This window comes from Megascapheus bottae, chromosome 4 (genome assembly GCF_031878675.1).
Source record: "Megascapheus bottae isolate mThoBot1 chromosome 4, mThoBot2.hap1, whole genome shotgun sequence".
NCBI classification, from domain to species: Eukaryota; Metazoa; Chordata; class Mammalia; order Rodentia; family Geomyidae; genus Megascapheus; species Megascapheus bottae.
The window spans coordinates 50951747-50975364 of NC_143512.1; the positions used below are offsets into that span (position 1 = coordinate 50951747).

Sequence of the window (23618 nt, forward strand, 5' to 3'; positions counted from 1 at the left end):
TGTTAACACTTAAAGGTATATATTGAAAAGCCTCCTACAGAGGAAAAATAAAGTTCCTCTGAAGGCACTGAAAGTCTGTATCCTCCAAGTTAGAATTTATCAGTGGAGGTGTATAACAGCACAAGTTTTTCCTATTTCCTCCCACCTGAAATAAGGCCACTTGTTCCAATAAGCTGAACCCCCCCCCACCATTTCACACTTCTTCTTACATCCACTAAGATGCTCTTAGGGACACCTTCCTTGGTTCTGGGAACAAAGATTTAAAGTAAAACCATTTCCCTCCTTTCCCATTTTAGAACAGGATGCCCTAGGTGGGAACCATTTGCCTCAGCAGATCCTAAGAGCTGGTGTCTGGGACTGAGTCACAGATCCATGTATGTGGGTCACTAAATAGTACTTGAAGTACACACAAACACTGAGGAAACGGAAGCTTTCATCTGTGGCTCTTATAACCTTCCTGTATGTTTGAAATTTTTAGACTAAAAAGTTGGGAAAGGAGATACAGAAAGGAAAATAGAAAAGCAGAGGAATTATGAGAACTATTGTTTCATCCAACTTAAAACAATCCAGATTCTCCAAAATGTAGAAAACATGAAATCCTTGCCAGATGACAGTAATAATATGGTCCAAATATTTATAAAGCAGTTATATGTATTAAGGTTGTTCATCCAGAGGCTATTAATGTTGGTGGCAGAGAAAACACAATTGATTAAATGAAGATAAATCTCTCTACTCTGAAACCTCCCATCCCAATGGCCCCTCTCCACCTCTACCTAGCTACACCTGTGCCCTCTGACCCACCTCCTGGTGTAAAAGCCATGACAAGTCATGACTATTTTCCATGAGAAACTATTTGAAGAGAATTCAATCAATCTGTAGACAACAGAAGCAGCTCAAATTGAGTGCTAGAGGTCAAGATTAGAAGGGTCTGGTGGGGTAGGGGGTGCTGTCACAATAGCAATCCAGCCAGGGGAAGGAATATTATTCTGGATGAAATTGTCTTCACATACTTCTTGTCTCATGGTTATATAAAACATTTTAAAGTGAAAAACTCCCAACTGTTCACATCTAGCCCTAAAGCCTTTTCCTAAACTAACTCTCATTTGACAGTTCCACTTGAGTATCTCCCAGGCATCTCAACTCAGGCTTTTTCCAAGAAATGCGTCTTCTCCATTTCAGGTACTGAAACGACTTCCTTTCACAGCACAAGTTTAATGTTTTAGTCGTTTTTTTGATGCTTCTCTTCCTTATATGCCAAATCTAATATCAAGATGCAGTTCAACTTTTCATGATATGCCATCTCTAACCACTGGCCTCATTGAGTCTAAGCACCATTGTCTTTGTCCTGGATTCTTCTGACAGCTTCCTAATTTGGCTCCTGGCTTCTTGCTTGCTGTTCTAATTACACTGCAGCAGCAAATGGTTTCTCATCATTCCATGATTCATTTCCACTTGGATCCTTCAGAGCACCCCTTTTCACAATGACCTACAGTCCTCTCTAGAAGATGAATTTCTGCTCTTCAGCTCCCCTTCTTGCCCTCTCTGCCCACTTCAGTATCACTCAGTCCAACTGTCTTGCCATAGGCCTTTTGGTGGTTGTTCTCCAATAGGTAAGCCTATCTGATTTCTACATTGGGTAGCACTTGCTCTTTCCTCTGCCTCAAAAGGTCTCACATACTTCTGGCATTTGTTCATTTCACATTAGAATGATCTTCCTGATCATACTAAAACCACTTGCCTTTCCTGTGACATGTGACTAGCTAAGACTTTATTTTCCTGTAAATCTCCCTCCCACTGGAATCTATGTTCCATGAGAAATAGGTATTTTGCTTTGTCTTGTTAGCATTAACACGGTATTTGTCATGTGACAGGCACACAGGTTTGCTGAATGAACCATTCAGATTCCTCCTAACATTTCTTTGCTACAACTACATTGAATTGGTCTACAAACTGCTGTAAACACAGTTCTTCTATTTTACTTGTCACCTCTTGAAGTCTAATAAATGTTTTTCTCCCCAAATTTTGTTTTCCGACCATTTAATTCTTGAATCAGCTGCTAATAACTTCTTCAGCAATGCAGGAAAGCTGAGTTCTTTGCTACTATATTGTACTATTACAGTATAATGACTACAGTGATGTGTTAATTTTTATTCCATTGATTTATTGATATTTGAAAGTCATAAAACATTCATTTACCCCTGAAACTACAGCCCCTACTTTCAAATAAAATACAAATATATAGAGCACTAAAAAGCAGAATTCTAGTTCAGGGCCCAATTAGGAACAAATTCTTTTCCCTTTGAATTATCTAAGCTTGTCACTTCTTCTATTTCTCCTTTCTGCTATCTAGTTGTTGTTTAACATAGTCAGTTCTTCTTTTGGAATATCAGCTCCATTGGAGATAAGAAAACATGCACAAACCAAATCAGTGTCTGTTAGACCATAGGACAAAAAACTGGGCAGGAATATTGGTTAAAATGATGATGGGGAAGTAGTGTTGATTTCCATCTCTCCTAAAGGCTCATAATAATTTTAAGATATCTCTGCAACGAACATGGATTCATTTCCAGCAGGAAAATCTCAACTCTGTAGAAGTCACTTTTAGTATTCCTTTGATGTCACATCTCCATCTAGGCAGTCTACTTCATTATACAATGTTCCGGTACTTTAGTGGATCTATATAAATTTATATTTGACCTTAGGCAATACCAACTTTCACAAAACTTATGAAGAAAAAAAGAACCAACCTCATACCATTTTATAGTTTTTATTTTTATTTCCTCTTTGGCGTTAATTGGATTTTAAATGTCACTATGGACTCATTTGTTTTAATTTCCATCCATTGGCTTAACCTCTTGACATTTGGATTTTAGTGTGTCAAGATTAGATTTTAAGAAGAAACTTTCCAAAAAATAAATGATGCATCAATTTCACTTCTTGGTATGTATCTGCAAAAATTAAAAGCAGGGCCTCAGAAAGACCTTTCTAGACTTATGGTTCACAGTAGTATTCACAATTATCTGAGAGGCAACCCCAATGTCCATCATGAATGATAAAATGTGGTACATACATACGAGACAGAACACAGCCTTATAAGGGAGGAAATTCTGTCATAAGCTGCAATATGGATGAACTTGGAGACTATTCTGCTAAGTGATTTTACTTAGTTCTGCAAGGTGAAATGGTTCAGAGATCTGTTTTACAATAGTATAAATTTATGGGACTGAATTGTGCACTTAAAAATGAGGTAAACTGCATATTTTTTTCTGCACACACAAGTATTTATACCTATTAAATTCATATTTTTAATGGCGATGAGGTAGTACAGATATCTAGATTGTGTGAAATAACAGATTGCTTGAAATAATGCAATTTCCTTTTACACGACAGGCACAAAAGAGCCTCATAGACTTAACATTTATTCATCATAGCAAGTACTTAGCATCCTAAATTATAGCTATTAGTTAGGGATGAATGTGCAAGTGTACAGACTGAAAAGCAATGAACTACTCGGTCTCCTGCTCTATCTCGGTGATTATCATGATTATCTGATTTATGTCTATCTTCTTCTCTCAGTAGACAGTGAGCTCCAGGACTAAGTTTTGTCCACCACTGTGTCTCCATGGCCTTGAAGAGTGCCTGAGAATATCACTGACATGTTTACTAAATGTTTTGTGGGGATGAGAAACCTTTTTTTTCTGCCAAGGGCCATTTGGATATTTATAATATCCTCCACAGGCCATTCAGGATTATCAATACAGAGATGGCCTCGGGCAGCTGAGGAGCAGCATGCATGTCTGTCTCCCTGTACATCAGATGATGTTGCTGCAGGCTTCAAACACCCATGCACTGGATGTTCTCACCCCTGGATTATTCAATATTAAATACGTCAGAAGTATGGTAAAACAACCAAGTCACAGTCACCAAATTCAAGTAGAAAAGAGATATACCATAAAGGAGGCAGAATCAACTTTCAAAAAACTAATTTTAATCAAAACAAAAAAATTGTTGATCATTAACAAGTTTTATAAAACAGTGATTTAGTTACATAAATAAATTGATATCAGTGTATCAAATCTTAATTACTTTCAACTTCATGAGCATGTTTACATGAGTGATGAAGTACAACCTTTTTTTTTCTTTTTATCTATTATAATAAATAAAATGGAGCGCATGAAATAGTTCTTCTAAACAAAAATACCTACAAACATACCTCTAGCATGTTCTCTAATGAAGGGAACAAGAGACACTGGACAACTTTTGCACCAAAACATAAAAATTGCTTTAAAAAGCACAAGGTTACAGAACCATCATCTAAAGTAAAGACACTATACTGTAACCAAAGTTGGTATTTTAATAATATAATGAACAGTTTGGTAGTTAGATCTCCAGTTTGGTTATTTTAAAGCATTAAGACAAGGCAAGATAGAAGGCTGCTTTTGTTTGAGTAATTCTAGAGAAAATAAAAATATATCTTAAAAAAAGGAAAGAAAACTGAAAAGTAGAACAGTCATACCTACACAACTTTCTGTCCTGCACAAAGTCAAAATACCTATGCAGAATAGATATATAATATATATAATGTTATTTGTGCACAAAGGTTAGCTTATTATTAGCTCACTGCAAAGGCGTAATGTATCATATGTCAATTGTTTTGGAAAACGTTTTGTGTTTTGTGTCAAAAGGATATTTCTTTTAAGTTTCCTAGGCTAAGAGGCACGAACCCCAATTCCAACATACTGTATATTCTTAATGCTAAGGCTTGCTGCTCTGGCTGTGTACTTTGTTGTCCCTCTTTATTCTAGTGCCTGTTAAAAGCATGTGTGGTGTAGTGGTTGTTGTTGGTGTGTGTGTCTGTGTGTATACATATATATATGTATACAGAGATGTATAAATATATATACATATATAACTCCTCTCAATAGAGCTCAGTTCAACCATGCAATCCAGAAGATGGCTCTGCATAGATGCCAGCATGAAGTTCACTGCCTGAGCCAACCCTGAAGCAAGGCGCCCTTTTAGTCCTTCTGATAGGTTTTCTCTCCATTTTTTGTTGTTGTTTTGTTTAAAACCAAGCTACTGCAGCTTCAAGTATTTTGCATTTACATAGAATATTCTTATAAATTAGTTAATGTTATATTTTCAATATTCAGACATATACTATAATATATATACAGTACAATAAATGCTCTCATTCTTTTTTTAATTTTTTTGGATAAATCCCTGAGAATGTATGTTGACAGTCGCTAAGTTTCCACATGCACAAGCATCGTGTGCCATGCTTCTGGATGAACAGCACTGCAAAGCCACGCGGGTCAGCCTTTTCACTGCTAGCATTTCGTTTTGTTGGTCTGTTTAAATATGCTGAAAATGTAAAGATGAGTTACAAAGGAGTAAAGCTGAATCCATTCGAGGTACTTATCACAGGATGGAGGTGTTTTGTTTGGTTTTTAAAGCCATTTCAATTTTTTTTTTTTTTGAGGCTGTGAACGTATACAGAAAACAGGAGAGCTATGTGGACTTTTGCCACTTGACAACATATACTCAGTGTAAACCAAACCTTTTAAACCTCTCTCACATACAAAACCAGTTTAAAAAAAAAAAAGAAATTAAAAAAAAGGAAAGGAAGAAAAAGGGAAAAACTTAAAAACACACAAACTTTCACAACATGACAATTTAGTCTGCAAACGCAATAGAACTATACACATATAATACCGGTGTGGCTCTGTTCTTTAAGTTAAAAAGGGTACAAAGGCAGGCTCAAGTAAAAACAAACCATCCCTCCCCTCCCCACCCCCCTCCCCATTCATACAAGTTCTATCAACCAAACCTCTCCCGAACCAGCATCATCAGTTTCTTTTTGCCTTTGTAGATTTGTTTCAGGTTGTCAATAAACTGTGTAAACTGAATGTGTCCATCATGCGCCATTAGGAAGGTCTCTCGGGCCTTGCTGAGGAATTCTATAAACTCACTGTAGTGCCGAGGACTGATGTGTGTGAGTCTTGAGTGCGTTGTGTTGATGTAGGCTCCAATGGTGGCATCCAAGAGCTGCCTCAAGGGGGCTTTGTCCAGGGACATGAGCTTACCAGAGTTCCTCCTTCCATGAAGTCCCACCATGCCAGGAGTGGTCAGAGTACATCTGCGCAAAATGTCTGACAGTACCGTTGCACACTTGACACTCTTGACCACTAGAGGTATTATAGCTGCAAGTTCATTCTTACCGAGAGAGTGGCTAAGCGCACAGGCCCACAAAACGTCATTAATGGCAGGGTGTGTGTCCTGATTGTAGCTCAGGTTGAGATGGGTCATGGCGAGAGTGGCCAGCTTGTAGGCCCGCATGGGGTATCCGCGGTGCTCCATGTACCGTGCTATCGTAAAGAGCTGTGTGTAGCTCATGCCTGTGGTAGCAGCATCGAGGACAATTTGGTATGCCGTCTCAAAAGCTATGTGATCCTTTTCACAGAGGGTAAGAGCAGAGAGGGCACAGTTCTGTGGGTCCTTCATAGCACACTGCAAGGCGAGCGTCCGGGCACTGCTAGCCAGCTTTTCCTGCTGGTGGCAGTCAAGATGGAGGCGAACGATGGTGCTATTGGACATCACGGTAGTTGCAACAATACTTGTGGCCTCGGTGGGAGTAAAGAGTGTAAACCAGCTCTGCATGATGCTGTCTAGAGCATAAACACCTGCAAGGAACACAAGTCCTATTACTGACAAAGAGGCTGGCTGCAGGCCTTGTTTCTGTTTTTATAATCAATGTTTACGTTAACTAGCAGAGGACACGAGCTAAGCCAGAACCCTGAAGGTAATATGCTTGGGAATAGTCTTAGAATAAAGTTATTATGGATTGTTAGTGGGTGAAATGCCTGAAAGGAACATGAACTTCCTGTAATAAAGCAGCAGTCCTCTTGGTAGCTGGTATTTGTCCTGTGCTGCTTGCTATTTCAGGTGATGGCTTCTTGCTAATGTGTGCTAGTTAAATGGAGCCTCCTGTTAAGTTACCCACTATAGAACTAGAGAGGAAAAAGTACAAAAAGGTATTTTACCTATGTTGTATGCCTATATGTAAGCTGAAAGAGCACAAAAACAAGAACTTAAGATACATAAAGAGAGCTGGGTGCTGTTGGCTCACGCCTATAAGACTAGCTACTCAGAAGGCTGAGATCTGAGGATCGTGGTTCAAAGCCCACCTGGTATTAAAGTCTGTGAGACTCTTATCTTCAATTAGCCACCAGAATCTGGAAGTAGCACTGTAGCTCAAGTGGTATAGTGCTAGCCTTGAGCTGAAGAGCTCAGGGACAGTGCCCAGGCCCAGAGTTCAAGCTCCATGAGCAGAGGGGGGAAGGAGGGAACAAGGGAAGATACATAAAGAGGCAGAAAATTTTACACACATTATCAACAGAAAAAGTCAATAAAAGTGGTTCTAGAAGTGACTCAGATGGAAATGGCCAGCAAAGTCATTAACTATAGTAAATACAAAGAACTGTGTGCCTTACCCTATAGAACAACTTGAAAGTAAAGGCACTAAGTCTCAGAGAGACATCAGGCATTTATCTTGTGTTGTAGCTTAAGCCTGTATTATTTTTATATTATCTCAATAATATGTTAATAAACAACATAATTTTCATATTGAGACTAAATTTCCTCTTCCTAACACAACAGACTGTTCCATATGAATAATAATAAGATTGATTTTATAATATCTGTGGTGTCAGTAACTAAACATGGAGACTGGCAGTGTCATTCAGCAAGAGGAATACATCCTTTTCTGATGCCATCAGGAAAAAAGAGAAACAATTTAACTGACATTTAGTTGAAGTAGCCACCACTGTGTCTGCTTGCATTCTTCCTGGGGATACTCAGTTCCTCAGTCCTGCTCTACTGCTGAGGAAGAGAAAGGATGCTAGAAGGTCTTATCCACTGTAACCAACGAGCAGCCTGGGGATTTTTAGTAACAGCCAACTACAATTTCTCACATTCTAGAAAGCCTACTGAAACCACCCTAGGTGATTGGCCTTTCTCTGCTGGATACTCAGGTAATGAAAAAAAAATCCTTAAGAACAACAGGGTAACTTAACAGAAAATGAGTAAACACTACTACATGAGTTTAGATGCAAGTAGGTTTAACAGAAGCCTGTGGCTGCGCCTCGTGACAGAGAGCCCCTATAGATGACAGAAGGGGCAAGAAGGGGGGAAGAAAGCAGAGGTGAAGTGTTTTCAGACCTGTAAATGACAGGTTAAATCCTACCATGAGGCACCTTGGAAAGCTTCTCCTTTACAGTTAACCTACCAACTTCAGTAGCACATGTCACAAGCCACCTGACCATCTCCCGCCGTCGCCAATTTAAGGTTGACAGTGTCATTCGCATAACCTATGAAGGGGATAAGATATATTTTGGGGGATTATTCTAAGTCAATGGAAAAAAAACCCACAAGTTATATTTTATTGTATAAACTACTAGGCAGACTTTGTATATTACCAGAAGGGTGATGAGCACTTTATTTAGAGCAAAAATCTACACATGTATTTATGTTTGTCTATGTGGACCAGCCTGCCTTGCCCTCATCTGGGAGGGCAAGAGACCCATATTCTCCTTCTGGTGGGCTTCTCTGCCCAGCTGGGGCATCCTGAGCATGTCTCCCAGGATCTTTTCTCCTCTGAAAATCCAGAGGCCTACAATGGAGCTTTAAATACAGTCTTAATTATCTTTAGTATTCCAGTGTTCAATTTTAGGGGCTCTTTATGAAGTCACTCAAAAAACTTTCATGAAATACTCAAAACAATCATTTTAGTTATTCTTTCATCTCTGGCTGTTCCTTCCAAGTAATACTGAAGTTCATCTGAGACTTATATTAACATTCTGATTTTACATTTCACTTTCTAATAAGAAGTCTTTAAATAAGCTTATTCATCTTTTCCTACTTCCTCCATTCTTTAAGAGTCAAACACCTAGGGGCCTAACACTCCCGGCACCCTAGGAAGGCCCTTGCTTAGTAAATACATGAGGCAGGAAAAACACTTTCACTGAACTGCTGTCTATGTAGAATTCCAACCAGAAAGAGCACATTGACATTTCTAGAGAAACAACCTTTCAGCCAGGGAAAATAACAACTTAAATAAATCAAATAATAAGAATTTATATTTAAAAAGAAATCTTTAAATTGTCATAACGTAAGTTAAAAACAATATTCTATACTCTGTATAAAACTAAATGTTACTCTCAGTGTATATTAGGGTATTTTCTTATGGTCCAATTCTTTAAAATTTAGTAACTTATCACTGTAAGGAAGAGTCTATAAGTAGATTAAAACTAAGTTAAAATCTATAATAATTATTTAACAGATCTGCTGTGTGGCTTGAACTGAGGTACTGAGAACTGTCCCTGAGCTCCTTGTGCTCAAGGATAGCACTCTACTACTCGTGCCACATACCCACATCTGATTTTTCAGTGGTTAACTGGAGCTAAGATAATTGGAGATGAGCAGACTTTCCATCCTGGGCTGCTTTTGAACTGGGATCCTCAGATCTCAGGGTCCTGAGTAGTTAGGATTACAGGCGCAAACCAACATTGAGGCTAACTGGGTATTCTGTTTCCGTATTTAAGGGAGTTTAATGTCTAACAGTTTCTACCACGCTCTTTAATGAGGAAAAGCAAATGTCAATGGAGACTTAATGAAAAAACTAGAAATGAACTTTTTAGTTCCTAATTTACACAGTAATATGTGCAGAAACTATTAAGGGAGCAAATGAATATCTACCTGCTTGACTAACTCATAATGTCCTGCTGAAATCTGAAACTACACCTGCCCAATCTACCCTTATTTATTCTCAGGGCTATAAAAGTCTAGGATAGCCAAATGGAAACATGAATAAAACTTAATCCTCACAAGTGAATCTTTATTCTATACAAGCTTTACTCATGTCTCTCAGCAATAATTCTCATTAAGAGAAGAAAGTGAGATGCAAAGGCTGTAATTCAGAAATTATTTTTTAAATTGAGAAATCCAGATAAGGCTTCTGAATACAGGTCCTGTGCCTCAGGCAGTAGTCTGGCTCAAATTAAAAATAATCAAAGCTTTGAAAATACTTTTCTTTGAAGCACTAGCAGATTTGGCTCTGAAGAGTCATTTACCTACACTAAAAAGATAAAAACAAAAAGTAAACACAATCCTAAAAGGTGCTGTTCAATATTAAGACTTTTGTACTCCAGGAAATATGCCTGTCTTGTACCTGAAGGCCCAGTTCCAGAGATACTTTCAAAAGAGTGATGTCTGGCAAACTGTCCATGAGAGTTGCTATTTTAAATGCATCTTGGGCAAGCTTGAAGATGTGTGATGAGGAGTGAATGTTTTTCTGGATGGATTCTAATACTGTTTCCAGCCTCCGAACATCGCCTGCAATGGACAAGGGAAAACCAAACCAAATCAAGTCAAGCGAGAATGAAGGAAAACAAAACACAAACCATACAACTCACACACAAACATAAACAGAAGATAAAAATAGAACATAAAGCACAAGTTAATCTACCTGACATGTTCACAGATGACACATGTTACAAATGTTTCCTAGATACTGAAAAGTCCATGAATCTTGTTTTCAAAGAAAGACCATTGAGACACACCCTCAAAGGCTAGAGCACACATTCATATTCATATATCAACAGGAGACAGCAAACAGCTGTCCCAGTGTCTTTTTATGCATTTTGGTGTTATGTTGAGGATGACAATAACAACAACAACGGTAACCAAATTGTTTCATCTATTTCTAAATCTCAACCACTTGCCAGTTCATGGAAATGAAACTAAATTCTCCTGTAACTTTAATGACACACGTAAATGAGGAAAATGCCTCGTGAGTTTTGCCTCATGAATACAATTTGAAACTTCTAACATCTAAAGAAAAGGTTCCCATCTACCTTATCTGACACTATCACCACTAATGAAAAGTGTGGCAAAAAAGGAAACAGCAAAAAACAAACAACATAAAAACCATGATCTTTTGGGGGGAAATCGTCAAAGAGGATTATTATGAGGACTCAGGACAGTGGTGTACCTTTGGCTGCAGTTAGCATGGTGGATGCCAGCTCACACTGCTGGGATTCAATGTGGCTTAGCGTGAACCAACGAGGGTATCGATTAGGAACGACTGATGCAATGTGGTGTGGGCGAGTGAGGTCTCCTGTTGGAGCAGTAGATTCCAATACTAGTAACCTGTAATGAGAAGACAAGGAAAATGGCCTCTAATCATTACTTGTACCTTACTCTGGTCACAATAATTAGCCAGGAGAAGCCAGAGGGATGGGTAGATGATGAAGGAAACCACTGAGGCTTCTACTTCAGGAAAAGCTGACATGACTATGCTCTGTGATCTGGTTGCCAAGTTACCATATTAACTACTTTCCACTCAAACCTAAGAGATACTACTACTACTGTCGTCGTCGTCATCATCATCATCATCATCATCATCATCATCATCATTATTATTTTTATTATTATTATTACTATTACTATTTTGGTTGTGAGGCTTGAACTCAAAAGTCTGGGTGCTATTCCTGAGCTTTTCTTCTCAGGGCTAACACTTTATCACTTCATATCAAAGCTTTACTTTGGGTTTTCTGCTGGTTAAATGGAGTACCACAAACTTTGGCTGGCTCTGAACCATGATCCTCAGATCTCAGCTCCTAAGTAAAATTATAGGCATCAGTCACTGGTACCCAGCTAAGAGGTGTTTTAGTTTAGCATCATTCAGTAAATTTGCAATATTCAAGGAAATTAAGATACGTCATACTGAAGAACTTTGAAACAAGTCTTGATGATGATCTACTAACATCAAATCTTATTAACAAATAAAAATCAACAAAAACTGATAGTAAAATACAGAATATTCTTATGAATATTAAGTTATGAAAAAGATCAGTAGTTACAACCGAAATAATTTCTTAATGATAGTCAGAACATTAGCCTTCACTCAAGTCCAACACTGTTAAGGACTATGGAGTAAGATACTGGAATCAAGAATTACAGTAAGGTCAGGGAGTGTGTCAGCCTCCAGTTACCACTCATCTCTTCTCATTCCTTTCTTTAGGTCAAAGAGATGTTAGCATTACCAAGTGTGGCAAGGTAGGCGATTCAGAAATAAGAATTTTAGAAAGGCTGCTACTTAGATTAAAAGAAAAATCTATATTCTGAAGCAGTATTATAGGCAGATCTTGCTAGAGATGTTTTAGAGAAAATTGGTCGAAATCCTAGGGAAGAGGAAAAAGTATGTGTTGAAGATGAGCTTCCTCAGCATCCTCCTTCCAGAAGGACTAACAGCAACCAAACTTTCTTTTCCTTCCTTTTCCTCTGGCTGCCTTGAAATGCTTTGGCAGGTCTTTGGCTGGGCATATAGAAGAAAAAGGTGGAAACAATTTTTTCATACTCTGATAATTATTCCCCATGAAGGAACTGCTGGGGAAGCAACAAGAAGAAAATAGAAATGAGCTGCCAAGAATTCTTTAAAACACAAAACTTCCTGGCAGATATTGTTACATAAGCTAGAAACGCACAAAAAACAAATGCTATTTTACCCTTAAACTTTATCTGATACTATTTCACCCTTAAATTTTTGTAGTGGTAGTAGTAGCAGCATCTGGTAGCATCATAACATTAACATTCTTCCTAGCTTTAAAACAAGAGTAGAGTTCTTAGGATTAGAATAAATAAAGAGCTGAGCATCTGTCTTCATAAGACAATTTCTATTTCAGTATTCCAAAAGTAGAACTAGGACTCTACTATAAAAATGTGCATTAAAATACAAATGGAGTGGTATAAAGAGATTAGATAGGATACTGTTATGTTAATTATTGATATTTTTGATATCTTAAAACCAGATAAGAGCAAACTTTGTAATAGAAGGTTTTTCTAATGTATTACACTAGATCCTTGGTATATATAGGTGTATGGTTCCAAGGAGACCAACTACTATTAATAAAAAAATTCATGTACAGGATGCATTCGTTTAATATTGCCAAACTTCCACAAAGAGAAAATGCTTCTCGACAAACCTAAAATTTTCACTTCATCAGTTAAACATATTCACTTTACTTGCATTTGGGCCCTATATACTTTGGAGGAGGTTTATTTTCACAAAGTTAAGGAAGGGTAGAGAACTAGCATACCGCACAAATTTAAATATAAAACTGATAATAGCATAAGACTGACTGAGCTTAATAATGTGCATGAGAATTCAATACTGTTTCTTTTTTTAATAATTTTTATTGTGATTAATAGAAGGGTTACATTATATTCACCAGATAGAAGGTGCATAACTTCACAAACATTGATACCCTTTCTCATGACATGGTCCCCATTTCCCTCCCACCTTTACCTTTACCTTTATCTTGATTTCCCTATCCAATTTCAAATAACCAATTAAGCACATATAAAATATATCAGATAACAAGGTGAAAAATTGTAACATGAGATTAATATTTTGTTTCTGTAATTCCTTTTGTCTTAAAATTGATTATTCTTTGACTATGTTTAGACAAAACATTAAGCTATTAACAAGTCCATTAATAAGACAGACTTAGTACACTGAAATTCATGTTGCTAAGGACAGCATGTCAAATTAAAGTAAGCTCTAAAACTCTGACACTCAGGTGTGTAAAGACACATAGGTGAACGCACACACACGCAGATACACACACACACACACACACACACACATATCAACACACCCCACTCACTTCACTGCTGCACAACTGAGATCACTGTAAGTTGTAAGCTCAATACTTTAAGAACATAGCTCTTGAAACTTTAAGAACACAGCAACATTGGGAACATTAATGAATTTTTAAGCAAATGAATCTGGTAATGATCATGAACATAGGCTGTGATGAAACTTTTTTCTCATGGAACCAAATTATACTTCAACATACTCAAACTTTAGTGTCTTTGTTTAGCTAACTTATAATGGTATTTAATCTTAACTTCCCATTAGAAAGACTTTTATTAAATTAGAAAAAGGAAAAACAGAAAGGGCTGATTTTTTTTTAAAGGTAACTGTTCTCTTGAGGTCTCACAATTTAATAGATAAATACAAGACTAAAAAATCTTGAAATGTAAGGACAAGGTGATTGACAGAAAATAAGGTATTCTAATTAGAAAGGAGGACCTGACAAGAAGATGGCAGCAGCAAGCCAGAACTGCTTGCAGGGCTTTCTTCAACATCAGATACATGCCCTATCATCTCCTGGATTCCTGATGATTGCAGATATGCCCTGGCACATGTGCCTGTCTTCCTCCACTATTGGTAACATATAAAAATATAGAAGTATACAAGAGGTATAAAGGCCTCCTTCAACTATCATATTCAGCCAAGTATACTTATTATTAACCATTGCTTTGAAAGTCTAGCATTTTCAAAACAATAATTATTCTGAAAGATTGCCTTGTATAGTCTACAACTGCATTCTACTCCCAAATTCTACGTCTAATTAAAAAAATGGAGAAAAAGCCATGAGGATGATGGCATGACAGCAGATAAGGAAAAAGTATTTTCTATTTTGAAGCTGTATTTAAACAATCCAATATATTGAATTTATTTGTATTTGGATATTTGAAATTTGATAGGGAAGGGGGGAAAACCAAAACGGGTGGGGGGCGTAGGGGGGGGAGGGAAATGGGTACCAAGACATGTGAAAGGGTATCAATGTATGTGAATTAATGCACCTTCTATCTGGAAAATATCATGTAACCCTTTTACTAATTACAATAAAAAAATTTTAAAAAAAAGCAAGTTTCTACCTGTAAAAAAAAAATCCAATAAACAAATAACCTCCACAGCAATCCAGGAAAACATATCCACATATGAACTTTTGCTTTTCTGCAAAGCATGAATGAATGTGAAGTCAGTTAATAGCCATTTTTTTTCCAGTAGGACATTGGAAGGTCTCTACCCAGCTGGGCTGTGAATACATACCGCATTGCTCTCAGTGCAATTTTGTATGCCAATTCAGCATCATGAGGTAGGAGAGAGGTGAAGAGATACTTGGCAAATGTGTGCATTGGAACGCTCTCCCGATGGATTATTTCGCCTAAACCACTATAGGGTCCAGCTGTGGGAGGAGAATGTGTATATTTTATATTCTGAAAAAATGAACTAACACTTCTTATAAACTATGCTTAAATGTTTAATTTAAAGTTATAGTACACACAAGCTAATCCACCTAGGAATTTAATCATAAAACACTACAAAGAAAAAAAATGTCCCAAAAGATTACACAGGGTAGAATATCCAATGTAAACCTTATTTCTTCAAATCTTGAATTGTCTCTCAGATGAATGAGACACCAAAGCTTAGGGAGAGCTCTTTCACATCTTAAGTGCTTCAAAGAAGGTTGAGGAACATCTTTCCTCACTCAGTGTGACAACTGAACATCTGGGTAAGGAAATAAATGCACGGATAACTGCTTAATTATGATGCTGAGATTTGTGGGAAGACTAAACCATTACCCTCAGTTATCAAGAGTTTTTATGTTACTAGTTTTAATAAGCAGAGGTAGGTATTTAATCCCATAAAGTGATGAACAGAAATAGTTACTCATCTGATACTCACCACAGGCAGAGAAAAGACAAGAAAATACATGAAATCTTCTATTCACTACTCTTTGGGCTTGAGAAGCTCAATTGTAAAAGCAAAGTATATTTAGGCTGTCAAAATTCATTTCTTAGTAAATTTTGACAGGCATAGTGGCAGGGCCAACATCCCCTGTATACTTCCTGAATATTGCACAGACTGTGAAACAAAGACTTTTCAAAATAAATTCTAAAAGGAAACCACAGTGGTTAGTTCAACCAGTTTGTGTTTAGGTACTCTGTGGTTTAGTTACTGTAAAGTGTTTAATAAATTAGTTTCCATGTCACCTTTGGGTAACATCTGTTTCATGATTTCTAGAATTATGAACCATGACACTGCTGCTGAAAGAACATAATACATTTGTTTCCCATGAAAAAAATCAGTCTAGCTTAGGATGCAAGAAATGCAGTTCAGAAGAAATGGTGAAAGAAGTTACTAAGCTGAAAAAAAGGCAGATTCATTTCATGGAAATTATTCTGTAATTCAATTTTTTGGTCAGTATTATCGAATTATTCACTATTTAAGTAAGTACTTTGAAAATCATATAAACAACTCATTCTTTCAGAAACTAAAATCCATTCTAAATTTGCAATTTTACCAAATCCATTCATTTTTCTCTTCTCTTAGACACTTCTAAATGCTTTAGTAATCTGATAATCTTCAAAACCTGACATAGCATTTTACTTGTATTTCTGCTCATATAGCAAGACTATCATATAAATTAACATGATAACTCATTGAGGCCCCAGATCCTAATGTACCCATATTTGAAGAAGATATTTCATATAAGAAATTACATTTAAACAAGTTCAAAAGAGCAGGGCATTGATCCAAATGGATGAGGGCCTTATAGTGGCAGTGCTATCTAGGACTCCAACTCTATTTTATTAAGGACCATTTAGAGCACATTTGTAGATTACTCACATTCTTCATTCCTCCCCACTTTCCTTAAAACAGTAAGTCACTATTTCTATACTAATCCAGGGAGAATCCAGGATTCAACATCAAAATTTTATTATGACATCTCCTAACGAGAAAAAATGTTCAGTCATGCATCACAGAATTATTTGTGAACTGATGATTAGTGTAAACTCAGGTGTACTGAGTCAGTAAAATCTGGTTATCTGGCACTAAACTTCCTTAAAGATACTTTCCTAATATGCCTACTAATTCATCTAATAGTCTAGGCCAGGATTCAGCAATAACATAGTGTGTTACTACTCCCTCTTTATAGATGTTTTGGTCTGCTATCTAATTTACCTATGAAATTTGTAAAGAACACAAATGAAAAAGGAATATCATACCCTGTGGAGTAGTCAACGCACTTAAGAAACTTGTATCTTTTAGATAAATGGTCCCTGATCTTCTCATGGACTGTTTTCTGTCCTGTACTGTCTACTCTTGGTGGGGTATATAAAGCCAAGAAAGGGAAGGAGGCAGAGATGAGTCAACACAACTCCTTTTCTGGCACAGTTCTGGCAATTTTTGCTTGATGAGAAGGATGGACTAACTAAAGACTAAGAAAGTTAAAGAAATTCAGGAATAATAAACATGGAGAAATATTTACAAAGGTAAATGATAAACATACCAAACACCATCATCTACATATTCTCTTCCTAAACTCCAGTGTAATGGAAATTAAAGTCAGTATAGTTAGTGACAACATTAAAAAAATCTAGTTGGTGCCTTGGTGGCTCACACCTGTAATGATAGCTACTCAAGAGGCTGAGATCTGAGGATCCCAGTTCAAAGCCAGCACAGGCAGGAAAACTCCATGAGACTTATCTCCAATTAACCACCAAAAAGCTGGAAGTGAAGCTGTAGCTCATGGGATATACTGCTAACTTTGACAAAAGAAGCTCAGGAACAGTGCTGGGATCCTGGTTTTAAGCCTCAGGTTGGGGGGGGGGGCACCAGGGGAAATGGATGGTTAAGTGATATTGCTTATATATTTAAAGGAATTCTTTTAGAAGGAAATGCTAAGAAAACAGCAATCAAATAATCAGAATCAATCTCACAATTTGCCAATATTGACTTTTGTGTTTAGAAAAAAAAAACAGAACCTTAGGAAAACATTAAAAAAATAAAATTGGGAACTTAGGAGCATTTATCCTTTAAAATGCCTTTCTATAAATGTAACATCACCCTTACAATAAAAATTTTAAGAAGAGAAAAAATGTATACTGCATTTTAATAAAATCTTTTCTTTCAAATAGATCTTTAACTTTGGATAAACAAAGGAAGTTTTAAAGTGCTATTTTCTTCAAAGCCCTTCTCTATGTAAGAGTTTGAGGTATAATACAGACACTACATTATAAAAACTAGTGCCAGTCAAAATTTGTTAGGTCTTTTAAGTCTTGGCCTCATAATATAAGAAAGTTTTAGGCTTTGCTCTAGAAATGTGACAAAAATCTTTTGCTTAGTGAATACATGCTTAATGAATTAGTTAGAACAATACAAATCCACTCCTGTGGCCTTCAGCTTTGTTAAGCTTGGCATTTGAAAAACAGATGCCATTGAATAACCAAAAATCTGAAGAAGTGGTTACCAATTTCTGTTATTACTGAACTCATCTAGCAAGTAGGAATATGGCTAAAGGTAACAACTTACTACATACCCAAACTGTATTTATCTCAGAAATTACATATGCTAAATAAAAACAGATCTTTACAAAGCCTGGGGCATTAAGTGACACTAAGTTCTAACTGGTTATCTTACATGACAATTTAAATCAATAATACAAATATAACATCTGTGCCTTTAATTTGGCAACCCTTAAATTTTTAAACACTGAGCATCTTTGACATTACATATGGAATAAATCAGGACAACTACTGTATTAAATGCATTAAAACAATACTCTTAAAAAACATAAGCCAACTGGCTTAGTAGAAAACTTCTTTATCATCTACCTTCTAATAGGAAGACTGCTTGCTTGCGAAAAATTTTCACCAGTGTATCTTCCAATTCAATTTCCTGAAGCTTAGAAATGAGCTGCTCCTCATTCCGGCAGACTTTCTCTTGTGTGTACAGCCCATCAGGCATGATACGCTGCTGTCCCAGCCCTATCAGGGCTACTTCCACAGCCAGAGTGACATAGGATTCCCCTTCCTCTAAGAACTTGTGGGCAGGGAGATGCTGGTATTCGGTAGACTTGCACTGACTCATATTTTCTGTAAAAATATCCCCAAAGAAAAGCAGAGTTACACGCTACTTTTGCAGGAACTTTTACAGTTACAAGTATTAATTTCTCCCAGTTCTAATATATGAATTATTGACTTAATTATGAGAAGGACAAAAACATACCATTTTTCAGTGGAAGAGCAGTTTTTCTAGTATCCTTTCAAAGGTAACCAGTAATGATTAAATGTATATTTTGTAATACACAAGTATTAAATGTATAATTAAATTTGTTTTATGAAGTATCGACCTAGAAATATTTCTCATTGAAAAAGTCCACAATCAAATCTCACTTGTTTTACCTGTCTGGGCTTTGGGCTGTGAGTGCTACCTGTACCTGAGATACACCATCAAAAACGGGAAAGAGTATATTAAAAAAAGTCTCTTGGGAGGGTGTGGGGGGCAACATGGACAAAAACATGACAAGGGGTATCAACGTGTGAGAAGTAAAGCACCTACTACCTAATGAATGTAATTGTAACACCTCTATACATTATCCTGACAATTAAAAAAATAAAGAGTCAACAAAATAAGTATGACAATAAGATTCCCTAACAGTAAAAACAGATACTAAACAAAAGAAAAATTACATGTTATGAGAATTTCATAATATACCTACTATTTTGTATGCTAATAAAATTAGCTTAAAATTTCATGGTTATAATACTGGCATTAAAACGCTTCCATACTGTAATTACAATGTTGAGATTCATAATAAAAATATTTCAGAACATAACATATGTAATTCAACATTAAGGTCCTTTTACTAAAATACTCATCAGTTATCACTAGAGGGATGATTCTTCAAGTATTCTCTTGTCTCTGTGAAAGGGCTTCAAGTTGACATTGTAAGCCTCTCCCGCCCAATTTCTTAAGAAAGTGAATTCAGACTCAAACCTTCAGAATTCAAACGTTCTTTGTTTTTTAATTAGTAAGCAGGTGTACAAAGATGTTTCAATTCTTTGTGAGGTTATGAAAATACCAACCTGATCACTATCATCCTCTCCATCATTTTGCCTCTCAAGTTACACAGATCAACTTTTCATGTAAGGTGCATACAATACAGTGACTGCATTTGCTCACCCTTCCTCTTTCCATTCCTATACCCCCTCTTCTCCTTGGTCCTTAGCCTCAGATATAATATTTCCTCTTCCTGGTATTCATTTTGTTGAATAGTACCTTAGTTGTTCAGAAGAGTTAAGCCACTGGACTCATCCCTTAAGCAGGTCATTCTTTAGTCAGTTTATTTGTGAGACTCACACCTTCTTGGCACAGTTTGAATCCATGAAGGCAACCACCCCAGGGAAAACAATAATGGACAAGACAAGGAACCTCCAGAACCTCTCCTGCTCCAGCAACAATGGAGCAATCCTTATTCCATTACTCCATTCTCCATTCTTTATCACCACCTACTGTCCTTGGGCAATCTTTGGCAGAATGATTCTGGATTCTCCAGTGATCATAGAGAAACTTCAAGATACTATTTCAAAGGAATGTGTGCTACACAACAGATTTAGTTGTCATATATTACTACTCTTAAAAGAGATTTAAAACATTTAACTAACTTTTAATGTAAACACAAACTTAAAAAACAACCAGACTGAAATTTCTAGTTATTAATACTATGGTGTAACTCTCTCTTTTAGTCTTTATTTTAATGTTATAATCGTAAGTGCAGATGATCAGAACACAATATGCTCAAGATTCTTGACACAGATGGCTGTAATTGTAACTGTTGGCTTTGCCAGCCTGAAAAGCAATAGTGCCCATTTCCTCGTTCTCTTTGCTAAGCATAGACTGACTACATGTCTTTATAAAATTCACTATAAACAAAAACATCAGATAAATGTCAATGCTTTACCTGTTAAATCAGAGAACCCAGAGAAGTTTTCATCATCAGTATGGCAGGCTTCCATGAGGCTACTGAAGAGAGTGCCCACAGGGTCCAGGGGGTGGCCAACCCAGCCTTCCAGATTGGTTACTGAGGTCATGCTTTTATGGGGTAGCTCTGTATGAAGAAAGGAATTGAGAATTGGGGAAAGGGGAGATGAAAGGAGAGACAGAGGAAAAGCAGGCTTTATACTAGCCAAATCAGTAATGAATTTAGATGGAGATGTCCCTTTAATTAAAATAAATCAATCCAAAGGTACCATCTTGAGAACTACCCTAAAGGTTCAGTTTGTACATCAAAGTAAATGGTACTAAATTCCCAGGACAGCTCTCAAATATCTATTTAACTTAATGTGTCCAATGCATTGACTACTCATACTATTAAATCATGTCCTATGAGGAAAAATTGTAAATTTTCTTCTGAGAAGCTCAGGACACCTTCACCCACCCCCATCCAAATGCTTCATTAGCAGTGGCACTAAAGAGGACAAAGAAGACTCTAGAAACAGAAGTTGGATAATTCTACAATTATGATACATCCCTAAAAAGGCAGCACTCATTGGGTCATCTAAATTGAAGACCAGAGCAGCTACAGCCTGGACTTCTACATAAATATCATTAAGTTAGGTTCCTATCATGTTATAGCAGTCTTTACTATGAATCAATAATTTAGGAGAGAATTTTTGTAGCCACAAAGGTGAATAACAGCAGAAGACAATATATTTGGAATAAAACAAAATATTCTTTTCATCTCTTTCACAGCATTTTGAAGTTTCATATGGAATATTGAGAGGAAAATGCTGAAAATGTTTTAAGATGTATATACTAAAATAACAATAGCTTCTTCTTAAAGAAAATGTAATAAAAATCAATATGGACAAGAATATAGGTAGAAAACTGAACTTAGAACTAGCCAAAGAGTCATTCCATAGAATCAAAATTTCTTCTCATTGTAAATTACCATCTATGTATAAACTCGAGAAATGGCTTGGTGCAATGTATTAAAATTTATTTGTGTTCTAGACTCCTCAGAAAGATACTTTGATTTCTATCACTAGTTCTCACATGCATGAGAAAAAGAAACATGAACACTAGTTGTGTAAACAGCCAAATATGTATGTTTGGTAATACACACACATATATATATATACATATGGGTCTATGGGTAAGGGAAGTACTGCAGTTACAAATCTATTATCAAGTGGTAGAAACTGAGGAAACAGAAGAAATAAATAAGGAAGAGGAAAAAATGTGGGTTTTTTGGTCAAAATCAAAAAGCTAATAAATTATGCCAAATAGTACAGAAAACATTGAGGCAGTGTATTTACTTATCTTGCTCCATTAACAGCAGTCATGTCCCTTGAATTAACAATAACTATAAAAAGTGTGGTCTTTAAATATCAACAAAGCAATAGCAAAAAAATCAAGGACATAGGTATAAAATTTAGTAATACCAAAGAAGAATCTGAGCTGGACATGGTGGCTCCTTCTTTGGGAGGCAAAGATGAGACTCACAGTTTGAGGCTACTCTAATAAGTTAGAAAGACTCCATCCATCTTAATCAATGACAGGAATATAGGCATGCACATACCATTCTAACAACAAATAGAAGCACAAATAGGATCCCAGTCTAAGTTTGTCTAGGCATACAGAAGATCTTATTTTGAAAATAACCAACAAAGAAAAGGACTGGGGGAGTGTTATAGTCCTTGTTTAGCACAAACATGCTCAAGGCCCTCCTTGAGCTCAAACAGTAATAATGAGAGAGCAGGACAGACAGACAGACACAGAGAAAAATCTGAAATAATGGTTGCAGCATCAAAGAAAAGTAAGAATGGCCTCGATCTAAGTCAGTAGAATGATCTCAACAAAATTACAGTACTCTAATCTAATATTACATTTCATTCTAAATGAAACATTTCATACCTTACATTTTTGTCTTAGATATTTGAACATTTTCATCAAATGAATTTCAAAAGCCACCAATTCTTAGCAAAATTTATGTAATTTAAAAATTAAGTGATTATCACGAGCAACTCCTTTTTACATTCCAAAATCTGTCATATTTGCTCTAGCCTGAATGCTATCCTTTATATTGCTCAGAAATAAAAGCATTTGGCCAATAGTTTGGGGATGTGTGGGTTCAGAAAGAGAAGAATTTGGGGACATTTTTATAGGGTCTAGCAATATATCTTTCTAACATTGGTAATGAAGAACAAAAAATAACCAAAGTAACCATCTATCAAGGCTATTTATATTCGAGTCCCATTGAATTTTTTTCTTTGTTTTAAATTATAACTGTTTTTTTTTCATTGCATAAAGATAGTGCTGGGTTGGGAGCGTAGCCTAGGTAGTGCTATTCGACATTCATAGCACTTCCAATAATGAAGGCACTAGAAGTTAAGAAAACTACTTCCAAACTCTAGTCTACTTCAACAACTTTTGATAAATTAGTTGTTCTCAAGGTATGTGTATAATCAACAAAGGATTAAAACATACCCAAGGGAAAAAAAGCTGAATAGTAACTAAAATTATCCATAACTAAAAGTGAAACCACCAATCCAACTAAAGAAACATAAAAGTAAAATTTATACCTAAACATGGAAGAAGTACATATCAGATAAAGCAGATATATTTTGTAATCTGATCAGTGCCTTAAGAATGGCATATCACTTTTTGTAATTATTCAAAATTGAAAAGATCAATAAGATAAAAAGAAGTTAAATTTTCTCTGTCCATTGACAGTTCAACAAATGCCACTTATAGAACTTAAAAATCCAGAAGTTGTGCCCTGGTCATTTAAAATAAATAGGATGGCCTGTTTTTGAAATTAATATATGTATTAAGAGTGCCAGGGCTTGTTTTTAAGTACTTTACAGAAATTAACTATTTTGGTATCAGCAACTCTAAGAAATAGTTCCTTTATGGG

At 36.3% G+C, this 23618-nt stretch overlaps 1 protein-coding gene across 1 annotated transcript in view; it reads right to left on the reverse strand.

The window, feature by feature from the left end:
- Positions 1 to 5279: 5279 nt before the first annotated feature.
- Positions 5280 to 23618, reverse strand: part of Zswim6 (zinc finger SWIM-type containing 6) — a 175597-nt gene continuing 157258 nt past the window's right edge. The window contains exons 8-14 of the mRNA XM_090331895.1: positions 20661 to 20807; positions 18532 to 18792; positions 14963 to 15098; positions 11051 to 11208; positions 10229 to 10392; positions 8288 to 8369; positions 5280 to 6683 (exon numbers count right to left, since the gene is read on the reverse strand). Coding sequence (XP_090188021.1) covers positions 5821 to 6683; positions 8288 to 8369; positions 10229 to 10392; positions 11051 to 11208; positions 14963 to 15098; positions 18532 to 18792; positions 20661 to 20807 — 1811 coding nt within the window. The 3' untranslated portion in view covers positions 5280 to 5820. The remainder of the gene's footprint in view (positions 6684 to 8287; positions 8370 to 10228; positions 10393 to 11050; positions 11209 to 14962; positions 15099 to 18531; positions 18793 to 20660; positions 20808 to 23618) is intronic.